At 40.0% G+C, this 13,981-nt stretch overlaps 9 protein-coding genes across 9 annotated transcripts, besides 17 other annotated features; 7 read left to right on the forward strand and 2 right to left on the reverse strand.

The window, feature by feature from the left end:
• Positions 1 to 56: 56 nt before the first annotated feature.
• Positions 57 to 168: a sequence feature (Signal anchor predicted for Tb927.1.4590 by SignalP 2.0 HMM (Signal peptide probabilty 0.071, signal anchor probability 0.922) with cleavage site probability 0.015 between residues 38 and 39).
• On the forward strand, positions 57 to 440 carry TB927.1.4590 (hypothetical protein, conserved; the record flags this gene model as incomplete). Its single annotated transcript, XM_001219151.1, has 1 exon — positions 57 to 440. One exon carries the CDS (start codon positions 57 to 59, stop codon positions 438 to 440), a length of 384 nt encoding a protein of 127 aa, XP_001219152.1.
• Positions 81 to 149: a sequence feature (3 probable transmembrane helices predicted for Tb927.1.4590 by TMHMM2.0 at aa 9-31, 46-68 and 89-111).
• Positions 192 to 260: a sequence feature (3 probable transmembrane helices predicted for Tb927.1.4590 by TMHMM2.0 at aa 9-31, 46-68 and 89-111).
• Positions 321 to 389: a sequence feature (3 probable transmembrane helices predicted for Tb927.1.4590 by TMHMM2.0 at aa 9-31, 46-68 and 89-111).
• A 486-nt stretch (positions 441 to 926) lies between the features above and the next one.
• On the forward strand, positions 927 to 2,510 carry TB927.1.4600 (hypothetical protein, conserved; the record flags this gene model as incomplete). Its single annotated transcript, XM_001219152.1, has 1 exon — positions 927 to 2,510. The coding sequence occupies one exon, from the start codon at positions 927 to 929 to the stop codon at positions 2,508 to 2,510; it is 1,584 nt and encodes a 527-aa protein (XP_001219153.1).
• A 43-nt stretch (positions 2,511 to 2,553) lies between these two features.
• Positions 2,554 to 2,662: a sequence feature (Signal anchor predicted for Tb927.1.4610 by SignalP 2.0 HMM (Signal peptide probabilty 0.158, signal anchor probability 0.821) with cleavage site probability 0.058 between residues 37 and 38).
• On the forward strand, positions 2,554 to 2,685 carry TB927.1.4610 (hypothetical protein, unlikely; the record flags this gene model as incomplete). Its single annotated transcript, XM_024642689.1, has 1 exon — positions 2,554 to 2,685. One exon carries the CDS (start codon positions 2,554 to 2,556, stop codon positions 2,683 to 2,685), a length of 132 nt encoding a protein of 43 aa, XP_024498413.1.
• Positions 2,596 to 2,664: a sequence feature (1 probable transmembrane helix predicted for Tb927.1.4610 by TMHMM2.0 at aa 15-37).
• A 498-nt stretch (positions 2,686 to 3,183) lies between the features above and the next one.
• Positions 3,184 to 3,295: a sequence feature (Signal anchor predicted for Tb927.1.4620 by SignalP 2.0 HMM (Signal peptide probabilty 0.071, signal anchor probability 0.922) with cleavage site probability 0.015 between residues 38 and 39).
• Positions 3,184 to 3,585, forward strand: TB927.1.4620 (hypothetical protein, conserved; the record flags this gene model as incomplete). The annotated part of the gene is made up of 1 exon (XM_001219154.1): positions 3,184 to 3,585. One exon carries the CDS (start codon positions 3,184 to 3,186, stop codon positions 3,583 to 3,585), a length of 402 nt encoding a protein of 133 aa, XP_001219155.1.
• Positions 3,208 to 3,276: a sequence feature (3 probable transmembrane helices predicted for Tb927.1.4620 by TMHMM2.0 at aa 9-31, 46-68 and 89-111).
• Positions 3,319 to 3,387: a sequence feature (3 probable transmembrane helices predicted for Tb927.1.4620 by TMHMM2.0 at aa 9-31, 46-68 and 89-111).
• Positions 3,448 to 3,516: a sequence feature (3 probable transmembrane helices predicted for Tb927.1.4620 by TMHMM2.0 at aa 9-31, 46-68 and 89-111).
• TB927.1.4630 (hypothetical protein, conserved) lies at positions 4,056 to 5,639 on the forward strand (the record flags this gene model as incomplete). Its single annotated transcript, XM_001219155.1, has 1 exon — positions 4,056 to 5,639. The coding sequence occupies one exon, from the start codon at positions 4,056 to 4,058 to the stop codon at positions 5,637 to 5,639; it is 1,584 nt and encodes a 527-aa protein (XP_001219156.1).
• A 43-nt stretch (positions 5,640 to 5,682) lies between these two features.
• Positions 5,683 to 5,791: a sequence feature (Signal anchor predicted for Tb927.1.4640 by SignalP 2.0 HMM (Signal peptide probabilty 0.158, signal anchor probability 0.821) with cleavage site probability 0.058 between residues 37 and 38).
• TB927.1.4640 (hypothetical protein, unlikely) lies at positions 5,683 to 5,814 on the forward strand (the record flags this gene model as incomplete). The annotated part of the gene is made up of 1 exon (XM_001219156.1): positions 5,683 to 5,814. One exon carries the CDS (start codon positions 5,683 to 5,685, stop codon positions 5,812 to 5,814), a length of 132 nt encoding a protein of 43 aa, XP_001219157.1.
• Positions 5,725 to 5,793: a sequence feature (1 probable transmembrane helix predicted for Tb927.1.4640 by TMHMM2.0 at aa 15-37).
• Positions 5,815 to 7,118: 1,304 nt separating the features above from the next.
• On the forward strand, positions 7,119 to 8,549 carry TB927.1.4650 (hypothetical protein, conserved; the record flags this gene model as incomplete). The annotated part of the gene is made up of 1 exon (XM_001219157.1): positions 7,119 to 8,549. The coding sequence occupies one exon, from the start codon at positions 7,119 to 7,121 to the stop codon at positions 8,547 to 8,549; it is 1,431 nt and encodes a 476-aa protein (XP_001219158.1).
• Positions 8,550 to 8,850: 301 nt separating this feature from the next.
• TB927.1.4660 (hypothetical protein, unlikely) lies at positions 8,851 to 9,294 on the reverse strand (the record flags this gene model as incomplete). The annotated part of the gene is made up of 1 exon (XM_001219158.1): positions 8,851 to 9,294. The coding sequence occupies one exon, from the start codon at positions 9,292 to 9,294 to the stop codon at positions 8,851 to 8,853; it is 444 nt and encodes a 147-aa protein (XP_001219159.1).
• Positions 9,061 to 9,129: a sequence feature (1 probable transmembrane helix predicted for Tb927.1.4660 by TMHMM2.0 at aa 56-78).
• Positions 9,237 to 9,294: a sequence feature (Signal anchor predicted for Tb927.1.4660 by SignalP 2.0 HMM (Signal peptide probabilty 0.001, signal anchor probability 0.825) with cleavage site probability 0.000 between residues 18 and 19).
• A 143-nt stretch (positions 9,295 to 9,437) lies between these two features.
• TB927.1.4670 (hypothetical protein, unlikely) lies at positions 9,438 to 9,827 on the reverse strand (the record flags this gene model as incomplete). The annotated part of the gene is made up of 1 exon (XM_001219159.1): positions 9,438 to 9,827. One exon carries the CDS (start codon positions 9,825 to 9,827, stop codon positions 9,438 to 9,440), a length of 390 nt encoding a protein of 129 aa, XP_001219160.1.
• Positions 9,588 to 9,656: a sequence feature (2 probable transmembrane helices predicted for Tb927.1.4670 by TMHMM2.0 at aa 21-43 and 58-80).
• Positions 9,689 to 9,827: a sequence feature (Signal anchor predicted for Tb927.1.4670 by SignalP 2.0 HMM (Signal peptide probabilty 0.386, signal anchor probability 0.601) with cleavage site probability 0.324 between residues 45 and 46).
• Positions 9,699 to 9,767: a sequence feature (2 probable transmembrane helices predicted for Tb927.1.4670 by TMHMM2.0 at aa 21-43 and 58-80).

The raw sequence follows: 13,981 nt of genomic DNA on the forward strand, positions 1-13,981 counted from the left end.
TTCATCCTATACAAACATATAAGCATACCTATATACACGTATATACATACATATATATGTTTGTTTTTATATGCCGTGACTTTGTTTCTTTTTTCCCCTTTTTATCTCTTTTTATCCCTTTCTTTCTTTTTTTACTTTTTCATTTTGAATGCCCTTATGTAAGTAAATGCTTCTTACTAATAGAGGATTGTCCTTGGCAATTTCTCTCTTATCATTTTATTTTCCTCTCCCTTGTTCTTTTCGTTTTATATCATTTTTCATTTCGTTTCATTTTATATCATTTTTCATTTCGTTTCATTTTATATCATTTTTCATTTCGTTTCATTTACTATTTTATTTTACTTTCGTTTCATTTACTATTTTATTTTACTTTTGTTTCTATTTTTGTTTCCGCTGCTCACACACACACACACACACACCCTGCTCTTCCAGTTGCATGACATCATTACACACTAATTGCAGTGGTGCTCCATTTGCTGTTTGCTGAAACGTTTGATTTATTTCTTGTCCCTTTCCTCAAGCATCTCTTCGTTTAGGCAACACACCATCTTTATGACAAGTGTTTATTGTAATTGTGGTGTTGTGTGATGCAGCGGTAGATTGGACGTGTGTGTACACTTGCAGCAGTGCCTCGCACAAATCGTATCTCCTCCCGGGACTTGTGCATGCAAGTTCCCCAATTTTTAACCCGTGGCCTTGTCACCCGTTACGCTGTGTCTGCTTTTCGTTTGTTTTGTCTCTTTCTCCCAAATTCCTTTTTGCTTCTACCTTCTGTTTATTGATGCGTGTGATAGTGTTTTCCGCTATCGGGACCAGAAGACCATAAGCAAGGTAACATCTGAGGCCAACCCAATTGCCATCATTTTCTTTGTCGTGAATTGTGAAGCAAACCTTTACCAAGCGTTATTTGAATAGCGGTGTACACGATGTTTTTGAAGGAGGGAAACAGTGAAATGCGGTTGAGCGGAGCAGCGTTCTTGAAGGGCGCTGTTGATGATATCAATGCATGTGAGTCCCCTGTTTTATCATCCGGAAGCAGTTTGGTTCTTACAAGTCCTGCTCTGAGCACCTCAGACACGTGCCGATCTGCGATGCGTGAAACCATCCCTTCCGTTTGTGCTGGCGCAGGCCTCAGCAGTCGCTGCTCAACTGATTGCACTGTGCTGAAGTGTGTGAACCCGCTGCATGTTAAGTTCCAGGAGCCGTCAGGGTTGTCAGGGGCTGATTCAGTGGACTCGTTTGACTCGTTGGGTGACCTTTCCGAGTTGCATGAGGAACATCAACATGTTTCTTCTGTTGCCTCTGAAAAGCCTTTGACCCTTCACGATGTGCCGGAATCCGTCCTGTATGGTGCCATTCCATACCTTTCCCTTCCAGACGTCATTGCCTTATCACGGACATGTAAGAAGTTTCACAAACTGGTGCAGGGATACTTTGCAGTGAATGAGCATGGCGTGATGAGCATCCCCGCCTTTGACACCCGCAGCTTCATGCAGTACCGTCCGGAGAGGAAACCTCCGGTAACGAAGGCGTCATCTATGGAACCCGCAACGAAAGCTTCGGACGTGAAGCCCATCCGTCTGTTTTTTGGCCAGCAACGACGGGACCCACACCCCTCAGCTCTACGGCGTCTGCTGCGCTTCATTGCACCTGACCTTGTGATTGCTCACATGGAGGCTCACACGAACCCAGTTAACGGTCGTGGCAAAGGCTGCGCGTGGGTGTTCGCCCTGTCACAATTGGATGCGGAGCGACTGTTACGACTCAGTGGGCGTATCTTCCTTGACATAAATTCTAATGGTGAGGAGGTATACCTGTTCGCTCCCCCTAACTGCCGAGAGTGGTTGAATGAGCACGCGGAGTGTGCAGTCGCTTCCGCAGTTCGTCCAAGTCACTTGCCACGACAGCCGATGGTTGTGGAAGCCCCCAGGAAGTCGAGTGCCAAAGTGGAGAAGGGGTTGGAACAATGTGTGCGTCCCCATCCACAACATCGCGGTGTTACGGAGCAGCAGGCACCCGTCGCGGCGGCCCAGCAGATGCCCGACTCTGTGGAACCATTGGTACGAGTTGGGTCTCCACAGGATGAGGGCCTGCAGCAGCAGGAGCGGCCGTCCGAGGCGTGGACGACCAGCAATCATTTGCAAGGCGACTCAACACACGGAAGGCGCAGGTCAGGGGAGGCTCTGCAGTCGGGTGAGTCCACACCTGAGCGTTTGCAAGCAAGGCGCCGCCCATGGTTGGTTGCGGCGGATGCTTCAGCCACTCAGCGTGCCAGGGAGCTTCGGTTTTGCAGCAATTCCTCAACTTCTCTTCATCATGAAATGTGGGGATTCCACCCGGGAGCACGCCTTGGCTCTGGGGTAGGCGGTGACAGATTTATTGCGTGTCCCGAGACGACAACACGCACTGTGCCCCACAACGTGTACACAAGCACTATATGGACAGGCCCTAGGCGGTTCCGGCACGACCCGTACGTGTACGGCCCACTGTGCGTACTAGCGGCATCTTAGCGGTCCAACTGAGTGGTGAGCACTCCATCGAGTCTGTGTGGTGATGCTGTGGACGGCGTGTCCCCACTGGTTGGACTGTAGTTTCTTCCCTCCCTTTTTTTATATTACGTTATGTTTTTTTTTTTCATTTTCCACTCCCTTTCTTTGCCGTTTGCACTTTGCTCGCTTGCATTAAGGATGTCTTGGGGGTCTCTGGACCGAGTGCTGTAAGGAGGAGGGGGCAATCCTTCCCTATACAAATTACCACATATACTCATTTACACTTATACACATATACGCTTTCTATCAATCCCCACTATTTATATATACCGATTCAATTATATGACCATGGAAAAAACATATATACAACTTCCTCCGTATGTAACAGCTTCCCCCGGTACGGCACATAGACCGTCACGGGCCTCCCATTGACATAACTTGTGCAAGACTCCTGTTCCCTGCTAATTGCAGGGAAGAGACGGCTAATTGGAACTACACCTTCCTCACCCTCATTGTTTTCATTGTTTTCTTTTGTATTTCTATTAACCTAAGATAATTTCACTCGCTGTACTTTCTTCCCTCCCTACATCTATATGTTCCCTTATATAACTTTTATACACATGTTTTTTCCTCTCTTTTTCATCCTATACAAACATATAAGCATACCTATATACACGTATATACATACATATATATGTTTGTTTTTATATGCCGTGACTTTGTTTCTTTTTTCCCCTTTTTATCTCTTTTTATCCCTTTCTTTCTTTTTTTACTTTTTCATTTTGAATGCCCTTATGTAAGTAAATGCTTCTTACTAATAGAGGATTGTCCTTGGCAATTTCTCTCTTATCATTTTATTTTCCTCTCCCTTGTTCTTTTCGTTTTATATCATTTTTCATTTCGTTTCATTTTATATCATTTTTCATTTCGTTTCATTTTATATCATTTTTCATTTCGTTTCATTTACTATTTTATTTTACTTTCGTTTCATTTACTATTTTATTTTACTTTTGTTTCTATTTTTGTTTCCGCTGCTCACACACACACACACACACACACCCTGCTCTTCCAGTTGCATGACATCATTACACACTAATTGCAGTGGTGCTCCATTTGCTGTTTGCTGAAACGTTTGATTTATTTCTTGTCCCTTTCCTCAAGCATCTCTTCGTTTAGGCAACACACCATCTTTATGACAAGTGTTTATTGTAATTGTGGTGTTGTGTGATGCAGCGGTAGATTGGACGTGTGTGTACACTTGCAGCAGTGCCTCGCACAAATCGTATCTCCTCCCGGGACTTGTGCATGCAAGTTCCCCAATTTTTAACCCGTGGCCTTGTCACCCGTTACGCTGTGTCTGCTTTTCGTTTGTTTTGTCTCTTTCTCCCAAATTCCTTTTTGCTTCTACCTTCTGTTTATTGATGCGTGTGATAGTGTTTTCCGCTATCGGGACCAGAAGACCATAAGCAAGGTAACATCTGAGGCCAACCCAATTGCCATCATTTTCTTTGTCGTGAATTGTGAAGCAAACCTTTACCAAGCGTTATTTGAATAGCGGTGTACACGATGTTTTTGAAGGAGGGAAACAGTGAAATGCGGTTGAGCGGAGCTACGTTCTTGAAGGGCGCTGTTGATGATTTCAATGCATGTGAGTCCCCTGTTTTATCATCCGGAAGCAGTTTGGTTCTTACAAGTCCTGCTCTGAGCACCTCAGACACGTGCCGATCTGCGATGCGTGAAACCATCCCTTCCGTTTGTGCTGGCGCAGGCCTCAGCAGTCGCTGCTCAACTGATTGCACTGTGCTGAAGTGTGTGAACCCGCTGCATGTTAAGTTCCAGGAGCCGTCAGGGTTGTCAGGGGCTGATTCAGTGGACTCGTTTGACTCGTTGGGTGACCTTTCCGAGTTGCATGAGGAACATCAACATGTTTCTTCTGTTGCCTCTGAAAAGCCTTTGACCCTTCACGATGTGCCGGAATCCGTCCTGTATGGTGCCATTCCATACCTTTCCCTTCCAGACGTCATTGCCTTATCACGGACATGTAAGAAGTTTCACAAACTGGTGCAGGGATACTTTGCAGTGAATGAGCATGGCGTGATGAGCATCCCCGCCTTTGACACCCGCAGCTTCATGCAGTACCGTCCAGAGAGGAAACCTCCGGTAACGAAGGCGTCATCTATGGAACCCGCAACGAAAGCTTCGGACGTGAAACCCATCCGTCTGTTTTTTGGCCAGCAACGACGGGACCCACACCCCTCAGCTCTACGGCGTCTGCTGCGCTTCATTGCACCTGACCTTGTGATTGCTCACATGGAGGCTCACACGAACCCAGTTAACGGTCGTGGCAAAGGCTGCGCGTGGGTGTTCGCCCTGTCACAATTGGATGCGGAGCGACTGTTACGACTCAGTGGGCGTATCTTCCTTGACATAAATTCTAATGGTGAGGAGGTATACCTGTTCGCTCCCCCTAACTGCCGAGAGTGGTTGAATGAGCACGCGGAGTGTGCAGTCGCTTCCGCAGTTCGTCCAAGTCACTTGCCACGACAGCCGATGGTTGTGGAAGCCCCCAGGAAGTCGAGTGCCAAAGTGGAGAAGGGGTTGGAACAATGTGTGCGTCCCCATCCACAACATCGCGGTGTTACGGAGCAGCAGGCACCCGTCGCGGCGGCCCAGCAGATGCCCGACTCTGTGGAACCATTGGTACGAGTTGGGTCTCCACAGGATGAGGGCCTGCAGCAGCAGGAGCGGCCGTCCGAGGCGTGGACGACCAGCAATCATTTGCAAGGCGACTCAACACACGGAAGGCGCAGGTCAGGGGAGGCTCTGCAGTCGGGTGAGTCCACACCTGAGCGTTTGCAAGCAAGGCGCCGCCCATGGTTGGTTGCGGCGGATGCTTCAGCCACTCAGCGTGCCAGGGAACTTCGGTTTTGCAGCAATTCCTCAACTTCTCTTCATCATGAAATGTGGGGATTCCACCCGGGAGCACGCCTTGGCTCTGGGGTAGGCGGTGACAGATTTATTGCGTGTCCCGAGACGACAACACGCACTGTGCCCCACAACGTGTACACAAGCACTATATGGACAGGCCCTAGGCGGTTCCGGCACGACCCGTACGTGTACGGCCCACTGTGCGTACTAGCGGCATCTTAGCGGTCCAACTGAGTGGTGAGCACTCCATCGAGTCTGTGTGGTGATGCTGTGGACGGCGTGTCCCCACTGGTTGGACTGTAGTTTCTTCCCTCCCTTTTTTTATATTACGTTATGTTTTTTTTTTTCATTTTCCACTCCCTTTCTTTGCCGTTTGCACTTTGCTCGCTTGCATTAAGGATGTCTTGGGGGTCTCTGGACCGAGTGCTGTAAGGAGGAGGGGGCAATCCTTCCCTATACAAATTACCACATATACTCATTTACACTTATACACATATACGCTTTCTATCAATCCCCACTATTTATATATACCGATTCAATTATATGACCATGGAAAAAACATATATACAACTTCCTCCGTATGTAACAGCTTCCCCCGGTACGGCACATAGACCGTCACGGGCCTCCCATTGACATAACTTGTGCAAGACTCCTGTTCCCTGCTAATTGCAGGGAAGAGACGGCTAATTGGAACTACACCTTCCTCACCCTCATTGTTTTCATTGTTTTCTTTTGTATTTCTATTAACCTAAGATAATTTCACTCGCTGTACTTTCTTCCCTCCCTACATCTATATGTTCCCTTATATAACTTTTATACACATGTTTTTTCCTCTCTTTTTCATCCTATACAAACATATAAGCATATCTATATACACGTATATACATACATATATATGTTTGTTTTTATATGCCGTGACTTTGTTTCTTTTTCCCCCTTTTTATCTCTTTTTATCCCTTTCTTTCTTTTTTTACTTTTTCATTTTGAATGCCCTTATGTAAGTAAACGCTTCTTACTAATAGAGGATTGTCCTTGGCAATTTCTCTCTTATCATTTTATTTTCCTCTCCCTTGTTCTTTTCGTTTTATATCATTTTTCATTTCGTTTCATTTACTATTTTATTTTACTTTTGTTTCATTTACTATTTTATTTTACTTTTGTTTCTATTTTTGTTTCCGCTGCTCACACACACACCCTGCTCTTCCAGTTGCATGACATCATTACACACTAATTGCAGTGGTGCTCCATTTGCTGTTTGCTGAAACGTTTGATTTATTTCTTGTCCCTTTCCTCAAGCATCTCTTCGTTTAGGCAACACACCATCTTTATGACAAGTGTTTATTGTAATTGTGGTGTTGTGTGATGCAGCGGTAGATTGGACGTGTGTGTACACTTGCAGCAGTGCCTCGCACAAATCGTATCTCCTCCCGGGACTTGTGCATGCAAGTTCCCCAATTTTTAACCCGTGGCCTTGTCACCCGTTACGCTGTGTCTGCTTTTCGTTTGTTTTGTCTCTTTCTCCCAAATTCCTTTTTGCTTCTACCTTCTGTTTATTGATGCGTGTGATAGTGTTTTCCGCTATCGGAACCAGAAGACCATAAGCAAGGTAACATCTGAGGCCAACCCAATTGCCATCATTTTCTTTGTCGTGAATTGTGAAGCAAACCTCTACCAAGCGTTATTTGAATAGCGGTGTACACGATGTCCTTGGAGGAGGGAAGCAGTGAAATGCGGTTGAGCGGAGCAGCGTTCTTGAAGGGCGCTGTTGATGATTTCCATGCGGGTAAATCTTCTGCTTTGTCATCTGGTAGCAGTCCTGCGCTTACTGTGTCTGTTTTTAGTACGCCGGCGTTCGGTTGTTCGACATTTGGTAACTCATCGCCGGTTTGTGGCGGCCATGAAGCCAACTACGAAGCTGTTGCGCTCCGTGATGCCCCCTTGAGCAGTCGAGGTATCGTTGCTTGGGATAGGATGAAGTGTGAGAGCTCACTTTTTGTGAAACTTCAGGCGTCTTCAGGGTTGTCCGGAACCGACTCAGAGGACATAGCTAACCCGTTAGTGGATCTTTCGGATGCTTGCGGAACAGATGCCCTTTCCGAGTTGCGTGAGGAACATCAACATATTTCTTCTGTTGCCTCTGAAAAGCCTTTGACCCTTCACGATGTGCCGGAATCCGTCCTGTATGGTGCCATTCCATACCTTTCCCTTCCAGACGTCATTGCCTTATCACGGACATGTAAGAAGTTTCACAAACTGGTGCAGGGATACTTTGCAGTGAATGAGCATGGCGTGATGAGCATCCCCGCCTTTGACACCCGCAGCTTCATGCAGTACCGTCCAGAGAGGAAACCTCCGGTAACGAAGGTCACAGCCGCGGGACCCGCCCCTAAAATTCCTGGTGTGAAACCCATCCGTCTGTTTTTTGGCCAGCAACGACGGGACGTTTATCCCTCAGCTCTACGGCGTCTGCTGCGCTTCATTGCACCTGACCTTGTTATCACTCACATGGAGGCTCACGTGAATGAGGCAACTGGTCGGGGCAAAGGCTGCGCATGGGTTATTGTTCCTTCAGTGTTGGAGGCGAAACGACTGTTACGACTCAGTGGGCGTATCTTCCTTGACATAAATTCTAATGGTGAGGAGGTATACCTGTTCGCTCCCCCTAACTGCCGAGAGTGGTTAAGTGAGTACGCCGACTACGTTGTCTCCTCAACAACTCGTGCAAGCCATCTTCCGTACTTACCAATGGTTGTTGGAGTACCGAAGAAGGAGTGTATATATGTACGTGAGCTTTTGGCACCTTATATTTATGATCCCAATCGCGGTGACTGTCCGCCATATGCCGACGCGGTTTCGGAGTTTAAGGGCTTATTGGAGGATCATGCGTTACTTCCAGTATCTTCCGCCGTATCGGGCATTATTCCTCCTTTTGCTTCTGTTCCTCCTATGGTGCAGACTTGCATGTTTTCTTCCTCTTTTGATCGTAGAGAATACTTTGAAGCCCCCAACGTTTATACCAGCACGGTGTGGACTGGCTTCAGTCGGTACCGCCATGATCCGTATGTGTTTGATCCACTACGGGAGCCAACGAACATGTTACCGCTGCATGAAGTGGATTACGCTGAGATGTAGTGACTTCTCTTTTTGTTGATTCGCTGCGAAAATTTTCATATATTAGTGTTTCTTATGCTTCGGTATGAAAGTTTTTTCTCTGTCGTAATGATTCGTTACGACCATTGCAGCTGAGTCATTGAGTTTGTTCTCGGTGCGCGTGCCTTTGTGTGTTTTATATCTTCTTGTTTTACTTATGCTCGGAAGTGCATCTTTCTTTCATGTATGACGGAGTGTTCGTCTCTCTGTACGGTACTTTCTTGCTGGATGGAATGCAGTCTTTCCCTCCTTTTCCTTCTTTTTTTTTAATTTTTTTTTCTCTTCATTTATATTTTGTGTGTGTGTGTGTTTTTTTTTTATTATTTATATTATTTGATTGGAATGAAAGAGGCGCTCGCTTGGATGGGATAGTGTTGGGAGAGGTGTTTTGCTGTTCCCTTTCTCTTCTTTTTTTTTTGTTCGTGGGGCTGTTTGGAAGGCGGGAAATAATATAATGATGAAAATTGTATAATGATGCAGTTTTATACCAGTTTATGAAAAAAAAAAAGAGGAAGAAAAGTCGGGGAATGGAAGTGAAAAAGAAAAAATATAACAAAAGCAAAAGCATGCGCACATTTGTGTATGTATGATGATGTCTTATTATTGCTATTATTTTGTGTCTACCATCTTTGCTCGATTTTCTTTTCTCATCTTTGCTTTCGCTACATTTACTGAACTGTTTTTCTCTTATACACAAATATAAGTAAATATTTAAATATACCTTCATGAGAAAAGAGAAAAGAGAAAAGGGAAAAGAGAAAAAAGAAAAAGAAGCGAAAGAAACCGAAGCGAAAAAATGTTTCGGCTCCGCTTTCATTTTTCTGCATCCTCCTTTCTCTCTGTTTTTATATCTTTTTGATATATATTTATTTATTTATTTATGTGTGTACGATGCAGCAGTCGGATACGTTTTGCTAATGTAGAACTGAGAGAGCAGGTTCCATTATTATTATTATTAATATTCTTATTATTAATGATTTTAGTGGGAAACTCTTCTTTCTTTTTTTTTTTGTTCCCGTCGCAAGAGAAACAGGGAAATAATTGTGTGAAAAGGAAAAATAAATAAATAAATGAATAGTTGGAAGTGCATGGCCTTCTGTTTTCCTCACTGGAATTCATTTGTTCACCTAATGCAAAACTCAAAAAAAAAAAAAGCAAGAAATGAACAGAAGAGAGGGGGAAAAAAATGAGGGAAAAATAACTTGTTTTTGGGAGCAATTGGGACGTGTGCGACGGGGAGCTGAGCTGTTGGAATTTCATTTTATATTTGATTTTTCCAATTCACTTGACTTCATGTTAAGTCGGATTTCGGTTGCAGCAGTTTTATTTCATTTCATCTTTTTTGTGTGCTTTTTTTTTTCTTCTCCCCTCCTTTTCACCCTTCCATTCTTTCATCTTTTATTATTTTCATTATTACTTTGAGTGTAATTCTGCATCATATGTATATATATATATATAAATATATTTATATATATAAATATATTTACATACATATATTTGTTATTTCATTTTATTCTCCCGCTTTCCAAACAGTTTTTTTTGTTTGCGCGTGTTCTTGCGAGTTTTATTATCAGTTTTATTATTATTATTATTGATGGTGTTTTCGTTTTTTTGTACTAAGTTTATAGAGTTATGGGAGGGAAAATGAAGGCACAAAAAGCAGAAAGAAAGAGGAAAAAAAAAGAAAAAAAATGAAGCTGAAATGATTTCGAGTGAAATTTTTTCTTTTCTTTTCTTTTTTTGCTCGTTTTTATTTCGTTTTGTTGGGTATTAATAAAATATTTGTTGCTATTATCTACAGAGAAGCAAACAAATATTTATTATTAATCTGTTCTTTCTTCTTTTTTTTCTTTTTGTGCCTTTTGAGTGGGCTTATATTATTCTTAATATCACTTCTCCCGATTATTATTATTATTATTAATATATTATTATTATTATCCGCCAGTGAGTCGCCATCATTATTCATTTTTCATCCATCTCAAGAAGATAAAACAAAACAAGACAACAGTAATAAAATCAATTTAGCAAAAAAAAAAGTGAAAATCGAAAAAAAATCGAAACATAAAAGAATATGGAAAAAAAAAAGAAGAGAAAATAATTATTAAAAAAAAAAGAAGGAAGGGAGAGGAGGTATTTGCTCCTTTTTGTTTTTGTTTTTGTTTTTTTTTCCACCCACACACGCTTAAAAGTTTGTATGACGTGCAGTCGTATGGCTGTAATTTTTCTGTTGTGCATTCTTTTGGTTTGTCTTTTTTTTTTTTCCTCCTCCCCCCCCCAATAATCTTCGTATTCTAGTTGTTTCTAATTATTCTCATATAAAATATATAAATATATAAATGAATATATAAATGAAAGGTTAAATATATTTATATATATAAATATATATTTAATCAGATGTACAGATGTATGATTGCGTGTTGCTGATGAGTAGCCGCATATTTAATGTGTGGCGGGAGAGGTGATGAATCACTATTTGGCACGTGCGAAAGCGAAATGACGGTTTTCTTTTTATTATTATTATTATTGATGTTTTTTGTTTTGTTGCCTCTCTGATGTATTTCACCGTCATACCACCTTGTTCATTTTTTATATTTGTTTATTTATTAGTGTTTGTATATGCGTTTGTTTGTTTGTGTTTGTTTTTGTTTTTGTGTTTGTATTTGTGTTTGTGTAGTGAAGAAGATTATGATGATGATGATGATTATTATTATTATTATTATTATGAAAATGATGATGATAGCAAATGAATTAGATAATTATATGGATATGAAAGTGTGTGAAACGGTACACGTGATTTGAAATGAATCGATGTAAATGAATTGCTAGTTTCCTTCTACATGAGGGTTCAATTTATTTCATTTCATTTATGCATTTAAATATCTATTTGTTTAGTTAAAAACTTGCAAAAAAGAAAAAGAAAAAAAAAGGAAAGAAAAAAAAAAGGAAAAGAAAAAGAAAAATTAAAAATTAAAAAAAATGTGAAAAAAAAAAGAGTCAGACAGGCACAAAAACACAAACACGCAAACACACGCATATGCGCACACATATAAATACACATATAGATAAATACAAATAATGATGGGAAAAAAAATGTAAATAGCTATTACTATTATTACTATTATTATTATTATTACTATTATTATTATTGTTATTAGTTCGTCATTATTATGAGTTTTCGCTTTTTGTTCATTCCCCATTTGCACAAAACATATGAAACACACACATGTATGCATATTCGCGTCCATTCGCTCATAGAAAGCAGAAAAGAAGAAACAAAAACAACAACAACAGCAACAACAACAGAAAAAAGATTCAAATGACAAAAATCATCAGAAGAAAAAAAAAGAAAAAAGAGAAAACGTTTATGTAAATATAATTAAGAAAAGTTACGTTAGCGTTTGGATGCGGGCGCATATTTATGTGTTTTGTGTGTTTTATGTGTGTGGAATAAATGTTTGAGGAATGAAATAATGAGCTGGCAGAAGCTGACGGTACGAAATGACAGCAAAAAACAATAACAACACCCCTCATCTTTTTCTTTTTCTTCTTTTTTTTTTTTCATCATTTTCTGAATGGGAAATTTCCCTTCTTTTTCTTTTTTTTCTTTTTTTCTTCTTTTTTTTCCACTCATGAGTTTCATTTATTTATCTATTTGTTGAATGACTGATCGTTTCCTGTACTACCTTTTTTTTATTTGAAGCTCAGGGTGAAGTGATGCGTTTCATTTGCATCATTATTAACAACAAGAAGTTCAAAGAAAAGAAAAAAAAACGAAAGAAATAAAACAAAGCGAAAATAAAATAAAATAAAATAAAAAAAGAACAAAAGTAAAATCAAGTGGGAGAGCAATTCGTTTGTTTTGATTTGATTTGATTTGGTTTCATCTTATATTTTTAGTTCAACAAATAAATAAATAAATATGTTGCCTCAAAAGCGCGAAATGAAAATGAATGAATGAATGAATGAATGTTAAAGAAACCCCGCCCCCCCCCCCCCCAAAAAAAAAGAAAATAAAAAAATGACAAAAAAAAAACACAAACCTGCAATTAAAAAAAAAAAACAACAAAACAACAACAACCCACTAAACAAAAAAAAAAGAAGAGAAATTGTAAAAAAAAAAAGGAAACAACACAAAATAAATAAATGTGTTCATTTTTAGTAATAACAACAGGTAAGAGACAGAACCAAAGAGAGAGAGAGAGAGAAAAAAAAAAAAGGAGATGAAGAAGAAGAAGGGGGAGGGAGATAATTTTCCTTTTGCCATCCTCTACCTTCTTTTTTTTTCCTTTGTTCTTTAAAATTATTATTCCCTCTTATCCTTTTTCTCTTTTTGAAAAAAATAAATTAAAAAAAAACAAAGTGAGTTTAAACAAAAAATAAATAAATAAATAAACAGGCGACGCGGCTCAAATTAAAAATGACTATTTTCCCTCCCTCCCTCTCTCTCTCTCTTACTTTACTTTGCTTTGCTTTGATTTGATTTGATTTGCTTTTTCTTGTTTTAATTCTTTACAACAAGAGGAAAGTTCAGAAGTGGGAAAAGTGAGAAAATGTTTGTTCTGCGCGCGTGTTTGTATTTAAAAGAAGCAACAAAAAAAATAAAAATAAAAATAAAAAAATAAAAAAAAAAGCGAGAAAAGAAAATAAAAAAGAAGACAACAGAAACAAGAAGCAAAAGAAGAAAGATGAAATGAAATGAAATGATATGATGTTTCGATTGGAAGGAAAATGAGGACATGCAGAGAAACGGTTTTTTTTATTTAAAAAAAAAGAGGAAAATAAAGAGGAAGCTGAAGAAAAAAACAAAACAAAACGAGCAGACAAACGAATCAGTCATAAATTATTATTATTATTATTATTATTATTATTAGTTGTGACTATTATTATTATTATTATTGTTGTTGTTGTTGTTATGAATCTGAGTGGAATGCAGCATCAGCAGTAACATCAACGAGAGAAAAAGGAAGGGAGATCAAAGAGACATGACAACACGAAATTAAAGAGAAGAAAAATAAAGATAAAAACGAAACAGAAAAGATGAAATGAATGAATGAGAGAAAATTGAAGTTATTTCTCTTTTACCCAACGCTTTGGATTTTTTTTTTGTTACAGGTGATTATGGCGAAAAGCGAAAAAGGGAGAAGAGAAACAACGGTTGCCAAATCCCAAATCCAAGCAGAGGGTTAAGAAAATAAAAGGAGAAATAAAAAAACAAAAACAAGTTGCCACTGAAGAGTTTTTTAAAACTTTCTTATGTTTGTCCCTTTGCCATTTCATTATTACCACGATCATCATATACGTATACATGCAAATATATAAATATATAAATATATAAATATATAATTTATATATATATATATATTTATATTTATTTATGTGCGTGTTTCGCCGCATTTTCTTTCTTACTTTTCCGT

This window comes from Trypanosoma brucei, chromosome 1 (genome assembly GCF_000002445.2).
Source record: "Trypanosoma brucei brucei TREU927 chromosome 1, complete sequence".
In the NCBI taxonomy this organism is placed as follows: Eukaryota; Euglenozoa; class Kinetoplastea; order Trypanosomatida; family Trypanosomatidae; genus Trypanosoma; species Trypanosoma brucei.